Raw genomic sequence first — 24,406 nt, 5'->3', positions numbered from 1 at the left:
ACGCTGCTGGCTCCCACAACGTGTCAAGCGACGCTGCTGGCTCCCACAACGTGTCAAGCGACGCTGCTGGCTCCCACAACGTGTCAAGCGACGCTGCTGGCTCCCACAACGTGTCAAGCGACGCTGCTGGCTCCCACAACGTGTCAAGCGACGCTGCTGGCTCCCACAACGTGTCAAGCGACGCTGCTGGCTCCCACAACGTGTCAAGCGACGCTGCTGGCTCCCACAACGTGTCAAGCGACGCTGCTGGCTCCCACAACGTGTCAAGCGACGCTGCTGGCTCCCACAACGTGTCAAGCGACGCTGCTGGCTCCCACAACGTGTCAAGCGACGCTGCTGGCTCCCACAACGTGTCAAGCGACGCTGCTGGCTCCCACAACGTGTCAAGCGACGCTGCTGGCTCCCACAACGTGTCAAGCGACGCTGCTGGCTCCCACAACGTGTCAAGCGACGCTGCTGGCTCCCACAACGTGTCAAGCGACGCTGCTGGCTCCCACAACGTGTCAAGCGACGCTGCTGGCTCCCACAACGTGTCAAGCGACGCTGCTGGCTCCCACAACGTGTCAAGCGACGCTGCTGGCTCCCACAACGTGTCAAGCGACGCTGCTGGCTCCCACAACGTGTCAAGCGACGCTGCTGGCTCCCACAACGTGTCAAGCGACGCTGCTGGCTCCCACAACGTGTCAAGCGACGCTGCTGGCTCCCACAACGTGTCAAGCGACGCTGCTGGCTCCCACAACGTGTCAAGCGACGCTGCTGGCTCCCACAACGTGTCAAGCGACGCTGCTGGCTCCCACAACGTGTCAAGCGACGCTGCTGGCTCCCACAACGTGTCAAGCGACGCTGCTGGCTCCCACAACGTGTCAAGCGACGCTGCTGGCTCCCACAACGTGTCAAGCGACGCTGCTGGCTCCCACAACGTGTCAAGCGACGCTGCTGGCTCCCACAACGTGTCAAGCGACGCTGCTGGCTCCCACAACGTGTCAAGCGACGCTGCTGGCTCCCACAACGTGTCAAGCGACGCTGCTGGCTCCCACAACGTGTCAAGCGACGCTGCTGGCTCCCACAACGTGTCAAGCGACGCTGCTGGCTCCCACAACGTGTCAAGCGACGCTGCTGGCTCCCACAACGTGTCAAGCGACGCTGCTGGCTCCCACAACGTGTCAAGCGACGCTGCTGGCTCCCACAACGTGTCAAGCGACGCTGCTGGCTCCCACAACGTGTCAAGCGACGCTGCTGGCTCCACAACGTGTCAAGCGACGCTGCTGGCTCCCACAACGTGTCAAGCGACGCTGCTGGCTCCCACAACGTGTCAAGCGACGCTGCTGGCTCCCACAACGTGTCAAGCGACGCTGCTGGCTCCCACAACGTGTCAAGCGACGCTGCTGGCTCCCACAACGTGTCAAGCGACGCTGCTGGCTCCCACAACGTGTCAAGCGACGCTGCTGGCTCCCACAACGTGTCAAGCGACGCTGCTGGCTCCCACAACGTGTCAAGCGACGCTGCTGGCTCCCACAACGTGTCAAGCGACGCTGCTGGCTCCCACAACGTGTCAAGCGACGCTGCTGGCTCCCACAACGTGTCAAGCGACGCTGCTGGCTCCCACAACGTGTCAAGCGACGCTGCTGGCTCCCACAACGTGTCAAGCGACGCTGCTGGCTCCCACAACGTGTCAAGCGACGCTGCTGGCTCCCACAACGTGTCAAGCGACGCTGCTGGCTCCCACAACGTGTCAAGCGACGCTGCTGGCTCCCACAACGTGTCAAGCGACGCTGCTGGCTCCCACAACGTGTCAAGCGACGCTGCTGGCTCCCACAACGTGTCAAGCGACGCTGCTGGCTCCCACAACGTGTCAAGCGACGCTGCTGGCTCCCACAACGTGTCAAGCGACGCTGCTGGCTCCCACAACGTGTCAAGCGACGCTGCTGGCTCCCACAACGTGTCAAGCGACGCTGCTGGCTCCCACAACGTGTCAAGCGACGCTGCTGGCTCCCACAACGTGTCAAGCGACGCTGCTGGCTCCCACAACGTGTCAAGCGACGCTGCTGGCTCCCACAACGTGTCAAGCGACGCTGCTGGCTCCCACAACGTGTCAAGCGACGCTGCTGGCTCCCACAACGTGTCAAGCGACGCTGCTGGCTCCCACAACGTGTCAAGCGACGCTGCTGGCTCCCACAACGTGTCAAGCGACGCTGCTGGCTCCCACAACGTGTCAAGCGACGCTGCTGGCTCCCACAACGTGTCAAGCGACGCTGCTGGCTCCCACAACGTGTCAAGCGACGCTGCTGGCTCCCACAACGTGTCAAGCGACGCTGCTGGCTCCCACAACGTGTCAAGCGACGCTGCTGGCTCCCACAACGTGTCAAGCGACGCTGCTGGCTCCCACAACGTGTCAAGCGACGCTGCTGGCTCCCACAACGTGTCAAGCGACGCTGCTGGCTCCCACAACGTGTCAAGCGACGCTGCTGGCTCCCACAACGTGTCAAGCGACGCTGCTGGCTCCCACAACGTGTCAAGCGACGCTGCTGGCTCCCACAACGTGTCAAGCGACGCTGCTGGCTCCCACAACGTGTCAAGCGACGCTGCTGGCTCCCACAACGTGTCAAGCGACGCTGCTGGCTCCCACAACGTGTCAAGCGACGCTGCTGGCTCCCACAACGTGTCAAGCGACGCTGCTGGCTCCCACAACGTGTCAAGCGACGCTGCTGGCTCCCACAACGTGTCAAGCGACGCTGCTGGCTCCCACAACGTGTCAAGCGACGCTGCTGGCTCCCACAACGTGTCAAGCGACGCTGCTGGCTCCCACAACGTGTCAAGCGACGCTGCTGGCTCCCACAACGTGTCAAGCGACGCTGCTGGCTCCCACAACGTGTCAAGCGACGCTGCTGGCTCCCACAACGTGTCAAGCGACGCTGCTGGCTCCCACAACGTGTCAAGCGACGCTGCTGGCTCCCACAACGTGTCAAGCGACGCTGCTGGCTCCCACAACGTGTCAAGCGACGCTGCTGGCTCCCACAACGTGTCAAGCGACGCTGCTGGCTCCCACAACGTGTCAAGCGACGCTGCTGGCTCCCACAACGTGTCAAGCGACGCTGCTGGCTCCCACAACGTGTCAAGCGACGCTGCTGGCTCCCACAACGTGTCAAGCGACGCTGCTGGCTCCCACAACGTGTCAAGCGACGCTGCTGGCTCCCACAACGTGTCAAGCGACGCTGCTGGCTCCCACAACGTGTCAAGCGACGCTGCTGGCTCCCACAACGTGTCAAGCGACGCTGCTGGCTCCCACAACGTGTCAAGCGACGCTGCTGGCTCCCACAACGTGTCAAGCGACGCTGCTGGCTCCCACAACGTGTCAAGCGACGCTGCTGGCTCCCACAACGTGTCAAGCGACGCTGCTGGCTCCCACAACGTGTCAAGCGACGCTGCTGGCTCCCACAACGTGTCAAGCGACGCTGCTGGCTCCCACAACGTGTCAAGCGACGCTGCTGGCTCCCACAACGTGTCAAGCGACGCTGCTGGCTCCCACAACGTGTCAAGCGACGCTGCTGGCTCCCACAACGTGTCAAGCGACGCTGCTGGCTCCCACAACGTGTCAAGCGACGCTGCTGGCTCCCACAACGTGTCAAGCGACGCTGCTGGCTCCCACAACGTGTCAAGCGACGCTGCTGGCTCCCACAACGTGTCAAGCGACGCTGCTGGCTCCCACAACGTGTCAAGCGACGCTGCTGGCTCCCACAACGTGTCAAGCGACGCTGCTGGCTCCCACAACGTGTCAAGCGACGCTGCTGGCTCCCACAACGTGTCAAGCGACGCTGCTGGCTCCCACAACGTGTCAAGCGACGCTGCTGGCTCCCACAACGTGTCAAGCGACGCTGCTGGCTCCCACAACGTGTCAAGCGACGCTGCTGGCTCCCACAACGTGTCAAGCGACGCTGCTGGCTCCCACAACGTGTCAAGCGACGCTGCTGGCTCCCACAACGTGTCAAGCGACGCTGCTGGCTCCCACAACGTGTCAAGCGACGCTGCTGGCTCCCACAACGTGTCAAGCGACGCTGCTGGCTCCCACAACGTGTCAAGCGACGCTGCTGGCTCCCACAACGTGTCAAGCGACGCTGCTGGCTCCCACAACGTGTCAAGCGACGCTGCTGGCTCCCACAACGTGTCAAGCGACGCTGCTGGCTCCCACAACGTGTCAAGCGACGCTGCTGGCTCCCACAACGTGTCAAGCGACGCTGCTGGCTCCCACAACGTGTCAAGCGACGCTGCTGGCTCCCACAACGTGTCAAGCGACGCTGCTGGCTCCCACAACGTGTCAAGCGACGCTGCTGGCTCCCACAACGTGTCAAGCGACGCTGCTGGCTCCCACAACGTGTCAAGCGACGCTGCTGGCTCCCACAACGTGTCAAGCGACGCTGCTGGCTCCCACAACGTGTCAAGCGACGCTGCTGGCTCCCACAACGTGTCAAGCGACGCTGCTGGCTCCCACAACGTGTCAAGCGACGCTGCTGGCTCCCACAACGTGTCAAGCGACGCTGCTGGCTCCCACAACGTGTCAAGCGACGCTGCTGGCTCCCACAACGTGTCAAGCGACGCTGCTGGCTCCCACAACGTGTCAAGCGACGCTGCTGGCTCCCACAACGTGTCAAGCGACGCTGCTGGCTCCCACAACGTGTCAAGCGACGCTGCTGGCTCCCACAACGTGTCAAGCGACGCTGCTGGCTCCCACAACGTGTCAAGCGACGCTGCTGGCTCCCACAACGTGTCAAGCGACGCTGCTGGCTCCCACAACGTGTCAAGCGACGCTGCTGGCTCCCACAACGTGTCAAGCGACGCTGCTGGCTCCCACAACGTGTCAAGCGACGCTGCTGGCTCCCACAACGTGTCAAGCGACGCTGCTGGCTCCCACAACGTGTCAAGCGACGCTGCTGGCTCCCACAACGTGTCAAGCGACGCTGCTGGCTCCCACAACGTGTCAAGCGACGCTGCTGGCTCCCACAACGTGTCAAGCGACGCTGCTGGCTCCCACAACGTGTCAAGCGACGCTGCTGGCTCCCACAACGTGTCAAGCGACGCTGCTGGCTCCCACAACGTGTCAAGCGACGCTGCTGGCTCCCACAACGTGTCAAGCGACGCTGCTGGCTCCCACAACGTGTCAAGCGACGCTGCTGGCTCCCACAACGTGTCAAGCGACGCTGCTGGCTCCCACAACGTGTCAAGCGACGCTGCTGGCTCCCACAACGTGTCAAGCGACGCTGCTGGCTCCCACAACGTGTCAAGCGACGCTGCTGGCTCCCACAACGTGTCAAGCGACGCTGCTGGCTCCCACAACGTGTCAAGCGACGCTGCTGGCTCCCACAACGTGTCAAGCGACGCTGCTGGCTCCCACAACGTGTCAAGCGACGCTGCTGGCTCCCACAACGTGTCAAGCGACGCTGCTGGCTCCCACAACGTGTCAAGCGACGCTGCTGGCTCCCACAACGTGTCAAGCGACGCTGCTGGCTCCCACAACGTGTCAAGCGACGCTGCTGGCTCCCACAACGTGTCAAGCGACGCTGCTGGCTCCCACAACGTGTCAAGCGACGCTGCTGGCTCCCACAACGTGTCAAGCGACGCTGCTGGCTCCCACAACGTGTCAAGCGACGCTGCTGGCTCCCACAACGTGTCAAGCGACGCTGCTGGCTCCCACAACGTGTCAAGCGACGCTGCTGGCTCCCACAACGTGTCAAGCGACGCTGCTGGCTCCCACAACGTGTCAAGCGACGCTGCTGGCTCCCACAACGTGTCAAGCGACGCTGCTGGCTCCCCTTTTAAATAAAGAAATGAACTTTGAATTTCTGTTTCCTGAGTAGAATTATTCATATTTAGCCAGATGGGGTGTCTTATCATAGAATAGGCCAATGTTGAGGGAACCCATTAGACATTGGGTCCAATAGATCTAAACTGAAATGGAGATGAGGCCTTAAGGGCCTCATCCATGAACACCTCCATTCTCAAGTTGATCTTTTCTATTTTTAACGTCAGTTTAATCACCCACGGTTTAACAATACCATAAAGAAAGCTTTGGACCTTCAAGTTTGACAGGCCTGAATTACAGGGTCCTACAACTTTATTTCAACACACCAGAATCAAATGTTCAGAGCTCAACTTTCATCATTCAGAAGTGTAAAAGCTGCAGAACACCAGACCTCAAGGACAGTTTCCCTACTCTGGATCACAGAGCACAGGTATTGGACTCTTAATAGGTGAATTTATACAAATTAGACAAGACTATACAGAATCAAATCGGTTTCTTTGCTAATATCTGAACATGGCCAATATTTTTTTAGCTAGATTGTCTACATAGTCTGGCTTGTCTTTGCTGTATATACAGGTCCTTCTCAAAAGATTAGCATATTGTGATGTTTTCCATAATAAAACTTGAACATTCATATTTTAGATTCATTGCACACTAACTGAAATATTTCAGGTATTTTAATGTCTTGATATGGATTATTTTGGCATACAGCTCATGAAAACCCAAAATTCCTATCTCACAAAATTAGCATATGAAATAGGTCTCTAAAAGAGCTATGCACCTAATCATCTGAATCAACAAATTAAATTGTTAGAAATATTTTATACTGTGTTTCATGGGTTGTGTTCCCCAAATTCCCCAAAAATAATAGAACTTAAGGATAAAATAACTAAAGAGTGCAAGGGAGGTAAAATAATTTAAAAGGATGGGTTCAGGAAAGGGTAAAGAGATCATAAAGGGGATGAAAAGTTTTTGTCAGATTGATCCAAGTAATTTATACTTGCAGAAGTGGAAGGAAAAGTATGAAATAGATGGTGAGTGGAAGGTAGATTGGAGAAATGTTGTGTGCCTGCTAGAAACAAGCACTAGTGCAAAAATATATAAATAAATAGATAAATAAATACATAGATAAATAGTTAAATGAGCTCCAAATAGCGAGTTGTTTATATAATACAGGCACAAAGTAGATACAAGGTTATTATAAAAAATTTAATAAATAGATTTCATGTTATGTTTGTGGGTATTTTAAGTTGTGCGTGAGTCCAGAAGGTAATGAAATCCCTTGTAGATGGAGACAGCTTGAATCTGCAGCATCGGGGGGGGGGGGGGGGCAGAGCCTGCTTGGTCTCCAACAATACTAGGTTATAAACAAAAGAAAAGAACCCGTCAGAAAACGACTTTAGTCAAGCGAACTATGGTAGCGACTGAAAAACATCAATCACCGCCATGTAATTATTCAACCCCCCAGGCAAATTGCCCAATTTGTATCCAGAGTTGGATGACCTTAGTAAATCAGATCTTCCTTTATCTACAGACCAGACGCAGCCTAGAAGTTTTCCACAGGAGGGCGGATTATAGATATTTAGGGTCCATAAAATAAAAAAAGGAATATAGATTTTACAGTGGTATGCCCTACATAGATGAAACACAATATCAGCAGCAACTAAAAAATATGTTAATGGGAGATGTCCAGCCTCATATCTCAGCGTGGGATAAAAAATAAAAATAAATAAATAATTACTCAAACTGGCAACGTCTAATGTAACCACAGCAATGCCAAAAAAAAGCTAAAAAGGGAGGTGGTGCATTAATATTATGGGCCTATTCTATATGTAACCCAAGAGAAATATTTCCTTTCCAAGCCACCGGACCCTTCAAAGGCATCAAAGAGGCAGGGGCGGTCTGAGGGGCCGAGGGGGCTTTCAGCCCAGACCAGTAAACACAGATGAGGGAAACTGGAAGTGTGGGTCACCAGAACATTGGGTTAGAGAGTGTTCCAATCAGATTTGGGAAGAGGCTGCAGGGGCGGCTAGAGCAAATCCAGAGCCTTCTAAAACAGTGGAGCATGGGAGCTGTTGAATGCATAAAAAAACAATAAAAAAAACATAAATAGTACTTACTGTCATGATGGGTTCACTGATGAGACCCAGTTATGCAGAACACCACGGAGACGGAAACAAGAGTAAAAAGTTTAACAATGTTTATTGTTCACAAGCACATGGAATATAGTCTGGAACTGGTTCAGGCCTGGGGACTGGTTCACTGGAGTCTGTGTAGATAACAGAGCAGTTAGCTTTGAGAGCAATGGGGTTTGGTTTTGTGATGTTCAGATTTATACCTTGAGGGTTCCGGTTTGAGCTCAGAGAGAGGAGCTGTTGGGTCCAGAGAAGGTTTGTTTCGGCAGAGTCCAATAACTGCTTCAGCGTCTTACTTCTGATGAGGGTGCAGACCTTGGCTTTGGGTTTCCAGCTCTTAGTCCAGAGCTGCATGGGAAATCCAGAGAAGAGTCTTCGGGTTTGGCTCAGAGGGCAGGCTCGGCAGTCTAAGCTTATCCAGAGCTCACAGAGAAAACTGGTTTCCTGGAAACAGAGACACAAAAGGATTAGAATCCTAGCAGGACTCAGAGGGCAATAAAAGATTCTCAGAAGGTTCTTTGGCTGAGGTGCTAACCAACTAGATTCAACACTGCGGCGTCGAGGCAAGGTCTGAAGTAGTGATGGGTCGGGCAACACCGATGCGTCGGCGCATGTGTCGGTCTCATAGAGCGAAACCTGTGTCGACGTGTGTATCGCTACGGGAAAGTCACGTGACCGAAACAGTTTCTGTATCGGTCACGTGACCGCTGTTTCGAACTGATTGACAAGCCTTTATAAGGAAGCGCATCTGCCAACGAGATGCATCTGCCAAAACAATCTTGCGTGTTTTGCGAATATAAAATTCATCAAAAATTATGGAGCTTCCTCAAACAAAAAGAAAGGTTTCTGCCGTGTGCTTTGATGTCATTTCGGAAAATAAGGTATTTGTTTTAATTTCCTTGTTTCATCCTGTTCCTCTCAGAGTTTCCACTTAATTTTCTGAGTAGAAATTCATTTCAAAGTGACCTTTAGTTTACTGTTCGTGTTATTTTCTGCAGGTTAAACGTCGCAATTGCTCAACAGAGCTTGCATATTGAAATAACAGCACCTCCTCAATGCTGAGGCATTATAGGGCCAAGCATGAGAGTGAAATCCATGATACACCCATGATGAACTCAGGTATACAGGTATTTTACAACTTACTGACTTTGTTTTATTGATAATTCTGAATAATTTACACTTTCTCATTTTACACCATCAAGCTTCCAGGAAGCAGATGCTTGATGAGGCTGTGCTTAATTTCATTGTAAAGGACTGCCAGCCCCTCGCTGTTGTGGAGAATGAAGGGTTCAGGGAGCTGGTTCAGCTCCTTGAGCCCTCATATGTTTTGCCAACCAAAAAGGTTTGTGTGGAAATTATCTAAAGTGGTAGTTTATTCATCAAATTTATTTTAAATATACTGATTTTCTTCTGGTTTGACTTGGTGTGGTTTTCAGACCATCAAACAACTGTTGGCCAAAAAGTACGAGGAGGAACGGGAACGAGTGAAAATGGAAGTACAGCAGACTGCGGACAGAATGTGCCTCAATAGTTGGAAGCTCAAATGAGCCCCAGCCGGGAACATCTTCACAACAGCTGTCTGCCCCCACTTCAGGCATGATATTGAGCATCATTTTTTGTTGTTTTTAAATCATGTACTAAAATACTATTTTATTTATTTTTTTAAGATGACCTTTGGGAACATTTTGATCTCGAAGTGGGGAGGCAGACCAAAAGTGCCACAGCTGATGCCATCCTTGAGGTGCAGAGATACATGGCAGAGGGCAATATTGCGAGGTCCCAGGATCCACTTGTATATTGGAAAAACCAAAGGACGGTTTATCCAAACCTCTTCCGCCTGGCCATAAAATTTTTGTGCACTCCAGCTTCATCTGTGCCGTGTGAGCGGGTGTTTTCCACAGCTGGAGAACTAATATCAAAAAAGCGCAACAGACTGAATTTCAAAACGCTGCAACAACTTTTTTTTTTTTGAATAAAAATTTGTAAAAAAAATACCAGTGAACAAGCATCTTCATTTACTACATGTTTACTTAGAGATTATTACATTATGATGCAGGTTCTCATTATTCATTGACTGTGTCTAAAATATCAAATATGTTTTAATAATAATACAATGCATCATACAATGAATTGCATCATATTAGTGTATATAATAGGTCATCAAATCAGTGTCAGTTAACTCTGTCAGCTAGGTTCCCTGTAGGGATTTTTAATGTCCAGCAGGTGTCAGTATTCAGTGACACAGTATCGACACTGTATCAATACAGTTTGGTAATGTGTCGAAACGTTTCATGACGCCTCATCAACCCATCACTAGTCTGAAGACAGCTTTTATACTGTGGATCCTCTGATGATGGAACGAGCCACAGGTGCGTTGAAGGCTCGGCTCAGGAGGACAAGGTACTTCTCCAGCTCCCAACACTTACAATCAATGGACAGGCAGTTACACTTATTTGTGATTCAGGAGCCTGTATTACTTATATTGAAGATAATGTAAATGCTAAAAGCATCTAAAATGCCACTTTTTGTAAAATCAGCAAATGGTCGAACATCAAAGGAATGAATGTCAAGGGCAATAGAAATAGAAGACCTTAAAACAGGAAAAAGGTTGCAAGGTTGCATGCTTCTGTAGTAATATCACCAACTCACCCCATTAATCTGTTAAAGTGAGACTTGATGGAAAATTAGGCATTGCAATTTTCCTCACGCTGGGGGGAATGTAGACTGTACGAATAGAACATGTAATGGCGTTGCAACTAAATCCTCCAGTGTTTTATGCAACATGTTTATCATCTTTGCTCCATGTCCATCTGTTCCAACTATTGAAACACCCTTATAAAATTCTGTTCTTTGTAAAACCCCGGGTCCAAGATTTAGCATGTGTTAAAAAAAAAACTCAACATTCTTTGCTATCACAATCTGATGAAAATGATTTAAAAGATATCCCAAATGTTTTGTGGTCTACAGGACAAATTGATGTAGGACTGCTGACAATTGTAGATCCATTTAAAATAGTTCCTAAATCGCAATACAGGCCACGGATAAAACAATATCTGCTAAAATGTGAAGCAAAGGAAAGTATAAAACCAGTTAAAAAAAAAAAATTAGGGGTGCAGAAACAAGTCTGTTGCTTGGGCCATGCTATGTCTCAACAGGAGGGATGGCAACTTTAAAATAGCAACATTTTACAACATATGGATTTAATTCTTATGCAGAAATTTTTTTGTAAAGCCTTTACAGTTTGTGTTAGACATAGTCCTCAAGGTAATATAAGACCAAAACGAGGACATTTTCCAGAACCAGATGGAGTTTCTTTAAGTGATGCATATAGATTTTATTGAACTAACAAGAAGTGGCCCTTACAAATACTGTTTAATGATTGATGTATTTTCAAAATGGGTTGAAATAGTCCCAGCAAAGCACGCAGATGCACTGACAGTAGCTAAAGCTTTATGCAAAGTTGGAATCCCACAAAAAATTTACAGTGACAATGGTCCGCATTTTGTTATTCAGCAAATGGCAGGCAGGTTACAAATAACTTTAAAGAATAACTGCGCTTATCTTCCACAAAGTGCAGGACTTGTGGAAATAACAAATGGGACAGTTTAATCCAGGCTTAAAAAGTGTATAAAAGAAACAAAAAGGGCCATGACCAGAATGCCATGACATGGTAACACTGTCCATGAAAATAACTCCGACCAGTGGTTTGACTCTGTTTGAAATAATACATGGCAGACTATACAAATTACAACACAATTGGGGTGGGTGAGGTTCACAATAGAAATGGCACCTAAGGAGGAAGAAAAGACACTAGTAGATCACATCGTAGAGAAATGTTGCAGTCTAAAGAAGTGTCCAAAGCAAATTCACTGCGGTAAAGTTCTTTATCTCCACAGGATCCACAAGCAGTGAGACCAGGGACTGGACTGGGTGTTCATCAGTCATCAGAGGGAAGAACTGGACGAGTCCAAGGTGGAAATGACCACTCCAAGTGCTACTGACCATGCCAACAGGTGTGAAGATTGCTGAAAGACCATCTTGGATTCACCTCAGCCACTGTAAGTTACAGAGAGTGTCAAACACCTAAGGTTGGAACAGCGGGGAAGTCCAACTACAAAGGGGTTTGGTTTTTTTAGGGCCACTTGTCTCAAAGTCGGTGAAGAAATCAACTGATCCCTGTTCTTTAGAGTCCTGGGTGAAATGAACATCTATGCTAACCTAGCTAAAATGGGGTTCCCATGGAGATGGGGCTTCTTTAAAGTTGTGGCTGTTGTGTACAATATCTGTTTCAGTCCAGAGGTGTTCCTGATTAATATAAACTAGTAGACCAAGTCGCTGCAGGATTTGAATCAACAATTTCCTGGTGGTGTACAATTAATAAAAATGTGGATAGAATTAATCATATACATTACAATGTCCAGAAATTAGGTAACTGGTTCAAAGTGGTTTTAAAGCTGTACATGGGCAATTAGCTGCAACTTCACTCATGCCTTTCCAAAACAGAATAGCTTTAGATATGTTATTAGCTGAAAAAGGCAGAGTCTGTGCTATCCTTGGCGAGCAAAGCTGCACCTTCATCCCTAACAACACGGCTTCAGATGGCAGCCTAACTAAAGCCCTGGAGGTCATTAGGTCACTGAATGGTAAAATGAAAGAGCACTCCGGTGTGGACACATCCATGTGGGACTCGTGGTTGGACGCCTTTGGCAAATACCGCACCCTGGTGTCCTCTCTACTGGTGTCCATAGCTGTGTTTGCCGCCATCTTGACCCTCTGTGGTTGCTGTCTGATTCCCTGCATTCAAGGTCTCATTTAGAGACTGATCTCTACTGCTATCTCCTTTCCACAGCAGCAGTTTCAGATGTATCCGCTCTTCGCCCAAACAGATTCCCCAGATGAAGATGACCAGAATGTGGCACAGTTTTATTCCCGCCATGAGTGAACTTGTAGCTCCTCCATGTGTAAGTGAATGTATCTACATTATAGTATGAGCTGATGGTCGAAAATCGTCTTTGAAGTAACTTGTTGGTGAAGTTTGATAACGTTTTGCTATATTCACATTATACACCATAAACAGGAGGGAAATGTTAGAAATATTTTATTTATACTCCGTTTGTGTTTCATGGGTTGTGTTTCAAAGATTTATTATGATGCATAATGTGTGATTCATCTTTTATTAACTCTTGCTTAAGATTGTTCCAGATAAAGGTCATGCAACGGGTGGGTTGTGAAAGAGGCCTGAACATCCTCTTTCACATGCTGGGTTGTAAAAGAGACCTGAACATCCTCTATCACATTTCTTCTAAACATGTGTTTTTTGAACAATTCAATTGTAAAACAACCACATGCTTTGTTTTAACATATGTGCTGAGGTTTAAAGTAAGATCCTTTTGTTTCCCTGTATGTATGTATGATGTTTTAGGTGCTTAGACCTGACATAACTCTAATCACATGCAAAAGATTTGTGAGGCCTTTAAAACTCCCAGCCTGGTTCATCCCTCAAAACCATCGGTGTCAAAAGTTCACACGTTTGTCACTTAAGTAGAAGTATAGATCCTGCAGTTTAAAAACACTCTGGTAAAAGTTGAAGTATCAACTTGACCTAATTTACTCAAGTAAAAGTGAAAAAGTATGTGCTCCAAAAATTACTAAAAGCATAAAATAACCTTTAAAAAGACAGCCAGATGCCACTATATGAATATTAAAGCTCAATTTTTGGACTATTTCTAAAAATTCTGTGAGATAGGGCCAAGGATGAGGGAGGTCTTGTTGGTCTCCGTCTCCCGATACGCTCTCGCCTGTGTCCGACCTTTCAGACATTTCAACATCTTTTTCTGAATCCCACATTGTAGCATGGCATAGACAATTCACGTTAGCAGTTTGAAGAACACCTGCTTGCTTCTGATGATTTCCTTTAGCTAACCAATGAGTGTTTGCTTTATTTGACTCATCCAATCACACTAGTTTTCACTAGATGTGGGCGGAGCCAATGATCTGCATTGGATGGAGCATATGATGGGAAATAAATATTTATAAACATTAAACCAGGGGTAACCAATTAAATAACAGCGGGGTTCGAATAAAGAAAAATCGTCAACCAGTAAAGTTCCGGAGAAATTTTTAATGATCTGTTACTTCAAACAGAATTTAACACTGAAATAAAATGAGGTGTTTATAAAATAAAAATAAAATAAAATAAAAAAAAAACAGAACATTTTAAAATCTAAAGTTTTTTTTTGAAGCAGAGAACAACAATCGTTCAGTTTGGTTTATAGACAATTTCTTGATTCCCATATTTTCTCAAACCCCTGAACTGATCGTTTGTTATTTTCTTTCTTTTTTCTGTCTTAATGTTGGCAGTGGGCTTTAGGCTGCCCTGCAAGGCTTTAAACCTGGGTTTAACCGGAGACTAAGCCATTCTCAAGCACATATCAAGGTGCTCATTTTGAGCCTGGATCCAGATTTATTGTTGATTCTGTTCATGGTGGAGAATCCTGCTTCACAGCAGCAGGTTGAGCCAAACATCCTCTAAATGTTCAGGCTCCGCTCCGGTCCGGCCAGGTCAAGATCCGCTATAGCAATCGCACCAAACAGGAAAAAAAGAGCGGCGAGAAGATCCGGTGTAGGTACCAGATTGACTCGGGCTGCCAGATTGACTCGGGGGCCTGCGCCTTTTGATGACGTCACAATACATAATTGTTTTAACGTTTGCACAATTGCGCAAAACATTTTGATTGGTCTGGACAGCTTACTAAAGTAATTATAGCGGGGTGTAGGTTTTATTCGAAAGCGGGATTGCTGTTTGTAAACGGACAATTTTACGAAGACATTCTCCATGGTCCCTGCGCCTTCTGATGACGTCACCGAATTCGCCATGGGCCTTGCGCCTCCCGATGACGTGACATTATGGCAATGCCACTCAAACAAACTACATTGAGCCCGCGGTCTGCATTTGTAACGAGAATAAATTCAGGAGAATGAAGCTAAAGGGATACAAAAAATAAACTTGTAATATTACAAAACCAAAAATACTACGAATACAAAGTATATTCAGAGATTAAAGTCCCTCTGATACTGTTTAAGTGACTGAGAAACTGCAGATTTGCCACATTTAAGATGGCGGACGCTCTGACCTATCTCAAAAGGCGCAGGCCCCCGAGTCAATCTGGCAGCCCGAGTCAATCTGGTACCTACACCGGTTTGTCAAATTGAAATATAGTAACAACAGATGGGTAACTACAAATTAGAGCATAATTCTTCTTTATTTAAAAAAAACTAACACCGTTTATTTAAAAGATTATATGCAAACTATTGGTTCTTTAACAGACCAGGAAGCAGATTTCTCATCTTCATCAGAAACCGCACATCTGCCGGATGCTGAGGATTTTTTAAATATATCATATGAAATTAAGCGTTTATTTCTGCATGTTTAATCACCCATGCTTTCCTCGTGCTCCGAGGATAAGTCGGAGAGCAGCAATACGGGAGGAACAGCGGAGGCTGTAGGCTTTGCTTTGCGCAGGAGGTCTGGAGCGCTGCGGGCGGAGCATGTGGGATTTCAGGGTAACAGGAGAAGCAGCGCAAGTGATGTTTAGACACTGTTGTCAGACAATATGTGGTAATTTATAAATGTTTTAAATCAGGTTGGGTCCGGATTAGCAAGCAGGTGGGTCCGGATCCGGACCGCGGTCCGCTAATCCGTGACCTCAGAATTAAACCGAAGCCAAGAGTGATGATCACATAAGAGCAAACTGCCTCTATGGATCATCACAACCTTACAGCAGATTTCAATCCTCAACAATCTGGGTGTAGATGACAGCAGTAAAGACGCTTCGGTCTGAGCTGTGGACTGTTTTCTTCTTCTTTGGTTTCTTTAATGTTGGATGGTCTCCCAGGGCAGCAAAACACACATTTCTCCCCTAAAATGAAACATTTGATGTAGAATGAATTTCAATAGAATTTCATTTCATCCACTTCCTCCACTGAGCCAGGAGGAGCGAGTGCTTCAAGAGCTGGAGGCAGTAGTAGCAGCTCAACAACAACTGCTGCTTACCTTAACGTCATACACACTCCGCTTTGTTTGAAATATATATAAATATAAAATGTATAACGGCAGATGTCTGGGGGACAGTGATTCACCTCCATGTTCTGAATGCTGGCGTACCATAAAGAATAAATGATGAACAGTTTAGTTTGTGCCTTCAAGTCGTTGCCCATAGGAAGACGTTACTTGAATATAACGGAATATCTTCAGAGCGGCTCCAAATGACACTAAACTCATTTCGTGAGTAGAACATGATGGAATAACGTAAAATCAGGGACCCAATGTAAAAAAAAAGGTGTTCCCCTTTAAATTGTCTAGACAGCTGTTCTAAACAAAATTTCTTTTTATTTACACTTGTGTATACAAAATGACAAAATAAATCCATCGAAGTCTAAGAATGATGGCAGTTCTGCTAAGGAATGCAATGTGTGTGAAAAATCTGCAATCGATTATTTAGAAAACTATAACTATACTTCAAAGGTTGCATGAAGCGAATTTATTGTTTGTCTAAAAATCTGTTCATAGAAAACTGATAAATGAGTTTCAGTTGGTTACCTCTGTTTTTCCTGCTGGTCTCATAGAGTCAGATTTGTTTTCCTTATCATCAGGTGTTTCTGCAGCGGGAATTAAAATAAGAGTCAAGGAATCAAAGTACTGTAATAGAAATGTAGGTTTGGAAGGATGTATATTCAGTCAGTACCTGGTTTCCAGCAAAAGAAGGAACCAAGAAGTGAGGAAAGAAAAGTGGAAAGAAAACAAACAGCAGGACAGACAGAGAACAGCAGCTTCCAGCACAAACCACACTCCTCCACTGGTCTCCACTGGTCTAAAAAAAGAAAACAATTCAATTCAATTATTTATATTAATTATTTCTTAATCACCTCCTGATTCTGTGGATGTCATTAGCTGATCTCTACCAATACTGACAATTTGCATCATTTATTAATCATAATATCAACAGGAATGATTATTGAAATGTATAAGTATTTTTCTCAAACCCAAAACCCTATTTTATATATGCATGCAGTACATTTGGAAGTTTTTATTTATTTATTGTGACTGTTTCAAACATTGTTTAATTTTCTATTTTATTTTATTTTATTGTGAGATCTCTACTGAAAAAGAGATATTGTTAATATTAATGGTTATTTTGCAGAGTCAATAAATATCAAATGACAAAGTAATTAAAAATACATTCATCAGGTTGACCAAAGCTTGAGAAGTTTCTTGTAGTGTTTTTATTTTTAATATTCCAAATAAATCATTAGATGAATCCACTCATTAACATCTTGATGTTTCATCTTTCTCTGATTCAGCTCCACATTAATGTTAAAACACTTTGGTCCAACTTTTGAAAAATAATTATTCTTCTAGAAGCTCTGTGATCAAATGAGAAAGGAGAACTTACAGAGTGTGATCCTTGTGCTGATGTTTCCATAGATGTAGACATTTTTCTCCACCTTTTGTTCAATTGTTCCACAGTAATAAAGTCCTTCATCAGAATCAGTGACGTTTATGATCAGCAGGTCATACGAGTCGGACGACTGATTCTTTAAAAATTTAAAACGGGGATATAAGTTTTCCCTTTCCGAAAAGCTTTTATGTGTCTCCATCACAAGAGTGGGTTGGTGTTGATGGGAGCAGTTTCTAAACCAGACTATATATACTACAGTGGACGGCCTGCAGTCACAATAGAGGGTGATGTTGTCTCCAGGTCGAACAATCGTCTCCAGCATTGAAGCAGAAATGGAGCAGAGATTCCAGGAAAAAAGTCCTGAAACAGAAAGACGTTGAAGAAAGAACATGAATATTGTTCCAGGATTAAAGCTCCGACATTCAGGAGATCTAAACTTTAAATATAGCCAACTTTAGTTTTATCCATATCATGGTCGTAATTATTTATATGTTCGTAAATCTAAAAATTACCAAAGAGAACAACCAGAATCATCTGCCTTTCATCCATGGCGACATTGATCTGCATCTAAGTGACAGTTTCACAGGTTTCATACGGTGAAGATATGATGCAGATTCTTTCATTAAAGGAGATGTAGAAGCTGATTGGCTGCTGGAATGGAACATTTTATTCTGAGGTTTTTTTGGGCGGGCTTAAATTCATGATGGTCATGTTTGAGGTTTTGAGGACCTGAATGCAGAGACCAGGTGGCAGAGGTGAGACTTGCAGATTTAAAGGGGTCATAAAATGCAAAACCCAGTTTCCATTGTCATAGATGAATAACGATAGTTCAGTGGGTGAAATGGACGTACAGAGAAGTTCAAACCCCTTCAACACCTCATTTCTCTGCAAATCTCACAGTTCTAAACTTCCACTATAACACGTGTGAATTAAAAGAAAGCCCGGAGTTGACGTAAACTCTGGGATGTTACCTTATGTGGTTCTGGTCTGTACTTTTGTCACGCCCCGAAATTGACATACAAACCAGGCCAATGGTTCACTAACCTAAATGCAGTTTTTCAGGCTGCACAGAGAAAGGGGAACATTTTCACAGTCTTCCCAAGGATCCAAAGACTCCACAGGCATGGATACCCGATTAAACCCCCCTCCAGCCCCTCCTCCACCATCACAGCTAACACTTCATCAGAGCGTCATTCCTCCTGTCTCATCTCAACCAGTCAGGTTGAAGACCACCATGATGAGCCTGGTTCTCCCAGAGGTTTCTTCCCAACAGGGAGTTTTTTCTCCCCACTGTTGCTTTGTGCTTGCTCATCATGGACAGGTTTCTGCAACCTGTGTTATCCAAGCTGGCCTTCCATCTTCCAGGTCCCTGATGAAGCTCTAGTATCAGCTCATACAGTCCACTGGATCTCTCCAAACAGCTACAGCAGACCGTCTCTCCAACCAGCAGTCTACAGACTGACCAACTTCATCTATCTCCACTCCACCACCAGTTTGAGACCTGGGGGGAAACAGCCCTGTTCTTTACTCCTGTTCATGCATATCAAACAAAATTCAGCGCTAATGTTTCCTGCTGAGGTCTGAGCGCCTTCTGATAGAAAAAAAATCTTTTAATTGTCTTTTTCTTTCTGTGAGTTTTCCAGATTGAACTGCAGTCCAGCATTAGTCTTCACAAACACCACAGCCTTCTCTCTTTGTCAGCTTGGCCAACTTAGATCAGAAATCATAAATGTAATTATTTTCTTAGGATCAAAAAGGCCAGAGTGGCAGTACAGGAGACAGTCTGATTTAAAAAGAAGCAGCAGTGTTGTAGTAAATCTGCTTTTAGGCATTTATCTTGTATTCACTCATTGGCTGGAACACGTAGCTTTGTGAAACCATGATAGAAATAGTTATCAGATGTACAGAAACAGAAAAACTGTTTAGCAAAGTCCTGTGGTCTCTGCACTGCTCTGTTATAACTCAGACTTTTCATGTTAGTATTTCATTTAAAAGTTATCTCAGTTAAAGAGAACTTTACCAGAAAAGCTGAACTGGTGAAACCTGAATTATTGGTTTGGTTAATCTTTTATTTTCTCCCATTTCATTTGTCTATAATAAAAACATTATAAAAATACAGTTGGTATAAAAATATTGTTTCTACAATTTCTATTGTATTGTAGAAAAAAATGTTTTAAAATCCCCCAAATGATCAATCTAACATCTGACTGGGCTGCAGCCAGTCTGTCCTAATCTGTTTCTCTCTAAAATAGTTGATGATGAACTGCGGTCAGTAAGTTCGTGTTTATCTGCAGATTCAGTTTCTATGCAGAATCACCTCTGCAGATGCATGAGGGGCCGCTTGTTATTGTGGGTTTCCTACATTTAGCAATGCAATAGTTTACAGAAATCCTGAACGTGGTAACAGGTTTTTAAAACTAGGGGTCATTTGGAAGCAAAGGTTTCGATTAATAAAAATACATTTTTGATAAACCAATGAAAGAAAAGAATGTTTTTCAGCACATCTGCTTCTCTTTCATTACAGTAGAGCAGCTTTTAGATAAAGAAACTGATTTCCAGGTATCTCTATTTTCACAGCTTTATCTGTGCTAATCACATTTCTACACTGATAGAAGTATAGAAAAACATTTAGGTAAAAAGAACAGTTTTAGGTGAGTAAACTTCTTAAATAACCTGCATTTGATTTGGCCTGAAATAAAAATTTCCCCCCAACATGTAGTAAGTTGTGATTCAGATGAAAATGAACCTGATAAGTTTAGAGTTAGTAAGTTTAGTAAGTTCAGATGAGTACCAATTACCTTGCTAGCTCCAGTTAAGCTTAAATGTCTTCCTTGAAAGATTTGGTGAATACAAAGGTTCTTCTTTACAGTGAACTGTTTTGATCAATGATTAGTGGTTTTAGGATTTAGTGCACTGGTTAATATTTTGAGAGAGTTTTGATAATTGTCAGTCTTTCACTTCTCTGTTCTTGTACTATGGCTGTAAAAACTACAATGCATCCTGCTGGGTTCGGCTTACTTGATCTTTGCTGGGCTGGATTGTCAAGGGTACCCTGAAACGAATACTGTAAACCTCACTCCAAGTGTCGACCATTAACCCCCCCCCCAAGTTGACCTCTATGCCCAAACCAGTAGGAAGGATCAGAGCCACCTTTTGTTCCCCCTAATTGTCATGATCTTGGCACTGATGGCTGGATTTGGCTCATCTCTTCCACCTGTTTAGCTCCGCCCAGCGCTCATTGTAACTCATCAGATCCACCTGTTCCTGTGTCTTATTTAAGCTGCCTGTTCCCAGCCATCAGTACCACATTATTTGATCTGTCTGTTCTCTGTCAGTTCTCTAGCGTATGAGTGTGTTTCTGATTATCTGATCCTGACCAGTTTCTGCTTAATTCCTGAGCTTTGGTTGCCCCTTATGAGTGTCCCTGCTTCAACCTCCTTACAGCCCCTTTGATGAGTTGACTATTCTTCTCTCTTGTGGGCCAAAGTCCATCTTGTGTGTCTTCAGGACAGCCAGACCCTATGCTGAGTTTTTCTCCTGCAGCTGTTTCTCTAGTGCTGCTACCTTTGTACTCTTTCTTTTTAACCCTTTGTGCACATCTTTGGCTTGGTTGACAAGGTCAGGCAGCTCTGTGCTGAGTTTCTGGTTTTGCAAGGCTCTCTGGGCCATCAGTGAGGAGGCCTCCTCCTGGGCTTTGCTCAGGCACAACTGAAGTTGCTCTTTCAGGCTCCTGCGTTTTAGCCACTCCGACTCCTTCAACTGCAGAACCCAAGGATCTGATTCAGATCATAAACTCATCCCTCATGACGGGTGTTTTCCCCAGAGCCGTACAAACCGCAATTATCAAACAATTGTTGAAAAAGAGGAGGTTGGACAAATTAGTCCTCCAGAACTACAGGCCCATCTCTATCCTTCCCTTCATCAGTAAGATTATTGAAAACAGTTAAATACCTCCTTAATAATGACCAGCTCCTTACATGGTCAGGTTTCCATAGCAACCACAATACAGAGACGCCGTGATTAAGGTGTTCAATGACATCCGTATAAAATCAGACTCTGGAATAGTGCTGGTATTATTAGACATCTGTGCAATTAATGAATTTTTAAAGATAATATGAAGTGTTTTTTTTCTCAAATTAACAGTTTTCTTTCTCTTTTATTCTTTAATCATTAAAAATAAAAAAAAAATGTAATACATATTTGAATCTCAACATAAAACTGTCACGATTTGGTGTTGGATTGAGGACCCAAAAGTAGAGGCAGGTAGGCAGAGGTGAATTTAGGTGGGTTTAATGAGGTTCACAGGTACAGAGGCAGGAATCAAAAAATCCAACAAAAAATAACAAACAAACCAGAACCAAGGAGACATCAGGGGAAACCAAACTCTAGGAGCCAGGGAGAGACGAGGTAAGGAGACAGATGTTAGACAAGGATCCAGCAAACAGGAACTGAAGAGGGAGGCTTTTAAAGGGGACAGAGACAAAGAGAGGGCTAACGAGAGGATTGGAAACAGGTGAGGACAGAGCAGAAAAAAGAGCTAGGGATAGAGGACACAAGGGGGCAGCAGAGGACAACAAATGGAAAACCTGGAAGACAGGAACTAACAAGAAAACAACAAAATAATAATTAAACACTAAAACAAGGAGCAAAGTAAAACTGAATACTCTAAATAAACATAACAAAACCAAGACTGTGACAAAAACTTTACAGTAAAGCCTTAGGAAATGCTGAACTTTTTTCTCAAAATAAATAATTTTATATCGTATTAATCATCAAACTAAATCTTTAAAGAGTTGCTAAAAATCTGGTTTCTTTTGCCACACAATAAGGTCAGTAACAGAAAAGAGCTGAACAAACCCTGATCCAACAATTTGGTTTCAAACTAAAAAGATGTAGCCTGCTGAAGATCTAACAACTGCTCACACTTTAAGAAATTTACTAAACATCTAAGAAGTAGGGTTTTCAGATCAGCTAAAAGCTGAAATCTAAGAATATTTCTAAAATCCTGTCCTTGTTGATGTTCCCCCACCTGATGACTTTAATGACTGTTTGAGTCTCAAACAAGGGCGTAGGTTTGATTTGAACTTTGGTAGGGACACTATTGGTCGGGTGTCATTGGTGCTATGCAATATTCATGCCCTTATTTAAGCTCGATGTAAGCATCCGTACTAAGAGGAATTCATTGTTAAAAGAGAGAAGCATCCTTTTGCTACATTAATAAAAAATGTATAAGCACTACACTCATTAGATGCTGTTTATCAATGTTTGAAGTATCACCGGCTCTGATGAATGTGGAATTAGGACTGTTTTCCACTGTGAAAATCTTTTCATTTGAACGACTAAGAGAGAAGGTAAATACAGGATTTTCCTTTGAAGATATAGAATTGTGCAGAGTTAAACCCCACTCTTATATTTTACCTACTATGCTCTCTCTGTATCAAGCAAAATAATACATTCATTAAAATATTAACTTCACTATAAAAGTTGAACATCTGGGCTGTAGATACTCTGCATAGCCCCTTTCATGTATTTTATCTGGGGCTGAAAAAAAATTAATAGTATTAATTGATTATTTCAATAATCGTTAACTAATTTAGTATGTAATTTATCATTAACTGGAGTATGGAGACTTTAAAACATACAGTAATATAAATGTAAAATGTGCCTTTCCCCGACAGAGCAACCCACTTAGATTGTAAGAATACAATATATATATATATATATATATATATATATATGCAGTGTGTGTGTGTGTGTGTATATATATATATATATATATATATATATATATATATATATATATATATATATATATATATATATATATATATATATATATATATATATGAGATTTAAAAAAATATAAATATAAAATCACTTTTAACAATTATAAAAGACAATATAACACTATTTTATTTGGAATTTAATAATATCCAAAATAAGATTCAAGCATTTTTACCAGACATTAATGTTTGTACTAATTTACTTATAGAATGTGTGGAAATCTAAGTAAGATAAAATCAATATTAATATTCTTCCTCTGATATTCTTCCTTACTATTATTATGTTTAACCCTAATTATGCTTTTTAAACCAAAAATAGCAGATGTATAGGCGCCATTTCTTTTTGTTAAACTGTATAAGAGAAATAACACCTGCTAATAATTATACCTGAACTTCATCAAAGAGTCATCAAAAAATGAAAACAGTAATAGCAACTAGATATAGGCAAAAAGGAAACCCTCACATTTTCTTTTTTAATTGGCTGTGGCTAAGAATCAGATATGTTGATGGCTTACAGCCTTTATTTGCCCATTTTTCCAGCAGTTTTCAGAACTCCTGGCTGACTCAGAATATTTCGTTTTATAAAATAAAACAAAAGGTTTTTGTTTTTTAGTGTACATGATATTCCTTTTTTTTAAATTGGGACTTGTTTTGTAGCCTAATATTAATTGTACTAACCGCGGCATTCTAGTGTGAATAAATGTTAAATTTTGTGCTCCAAGAACACGCAGACTAGAAAACAGCCAATCAGAGAGAGAGAAGGCGGAACTTAAGCCAGAACAACCAATGAGAGTGGAGTTAAACAGCGCAGCACAGTTCCATGCGCTGCTACATGAAAGGGACAGGAGAGACCAGGCAGAGGAGCTGCGAGAGGAAAAGAAGCCACTGCTGCAAAAACTACTGCTGTAAATTATAAACATGTGGCTCACATCCAATTATTGGTAGGGACAATTAGGTCGGTTCAAAATTTTGGTAGGGACATGTCCCTATGGTCCCTATGCAAACCTACGCCCATGGTCTCGAATATTACAGCTGGAAACTAAACCTGAAGAAACCTTTTAAATACGAGGAGAGAAGATGTCATTCAAACAGATTTCTATAAACCTTTTGGTTTTTCATTCCTTTCAATGGCCTCAAGTGAACTAAAATATTATTAGATATAAAAGATTTAAATATATGTAACAGTTTAGATTTACCTTCTACTTTTAGGTAAACAGTAGAGAGCTGGCTGTAAAA

The 24,406-nt window shown here is 44.4% G+C and overlaps 1 protein-coding gene and 1 long non-coding RNA gene across 2 annotated transcripts; one reads left to right on the top strand and one right to left on the bottom strand.

Annotated features, from left to right (window-relative positions):
- The first annotated feature begins 8,791 nt into the window (after positions 1-8,791).
- LOC119777737 lies at positions 8,792-9,264 on the top strand. The gene is made up of 3 exons (XR_005279956.1): positions 8,792-8,810; positions 8,928-9,048; positions 9,132-9,264. It is a non-coding gene; the product is annotated as an uncharacterized LOC119777737 (long non-coding RNA).
- Positions 9,265-15,178: 5,914 nt separating this feature from the next.
- Positions 15,179-24,185, bottom strand: LOC119777739. The gene is made up of 7 exons (XM_038276737.1): positions 24,180-24,185; positions 20,952-21,146; positions 17,900-17,954; positions 17,382-17,747; positions 16,674-16,799; positions 16,529-16,587; positions 15,179-15,848 (listed from the first exon to the last, which is right to left on the bottom strand). The coding sequence occupies exons 1-7, from the start codon at positions 24,183-24,185 to the stop codon at positions 15,717-15,719; spliced, it is 939 nt and encodes a 312-aa protein (XP_038132665.1). The 3' UTR covers positions 15,179-15,716.
- Between the last annotated feature and the right edge of the window lie 221 nt (positions 24,186-24,406).

This window comes from Cyprinodon tularosa, unplaced genomic scaffold, assembly GCF_016077235.1.
Source record: "Cyprinodon tularosa strain WSP-4 unplaced genomic scaffold, ASM1607723v1 ctg1267, whole genome shotgun sequence".
Taxonomy (NCBI): domain Eukaryota; kingdom Metazoa; phylum Chordata; class Actinopteri; order Cyprinodontiformes; family Cyprinodontidae; genus Cyprinodon; species Cyprinodon tularosa.
This window is presented reverse-complemented; position numbering and strand designations above follow the sequence as displayed.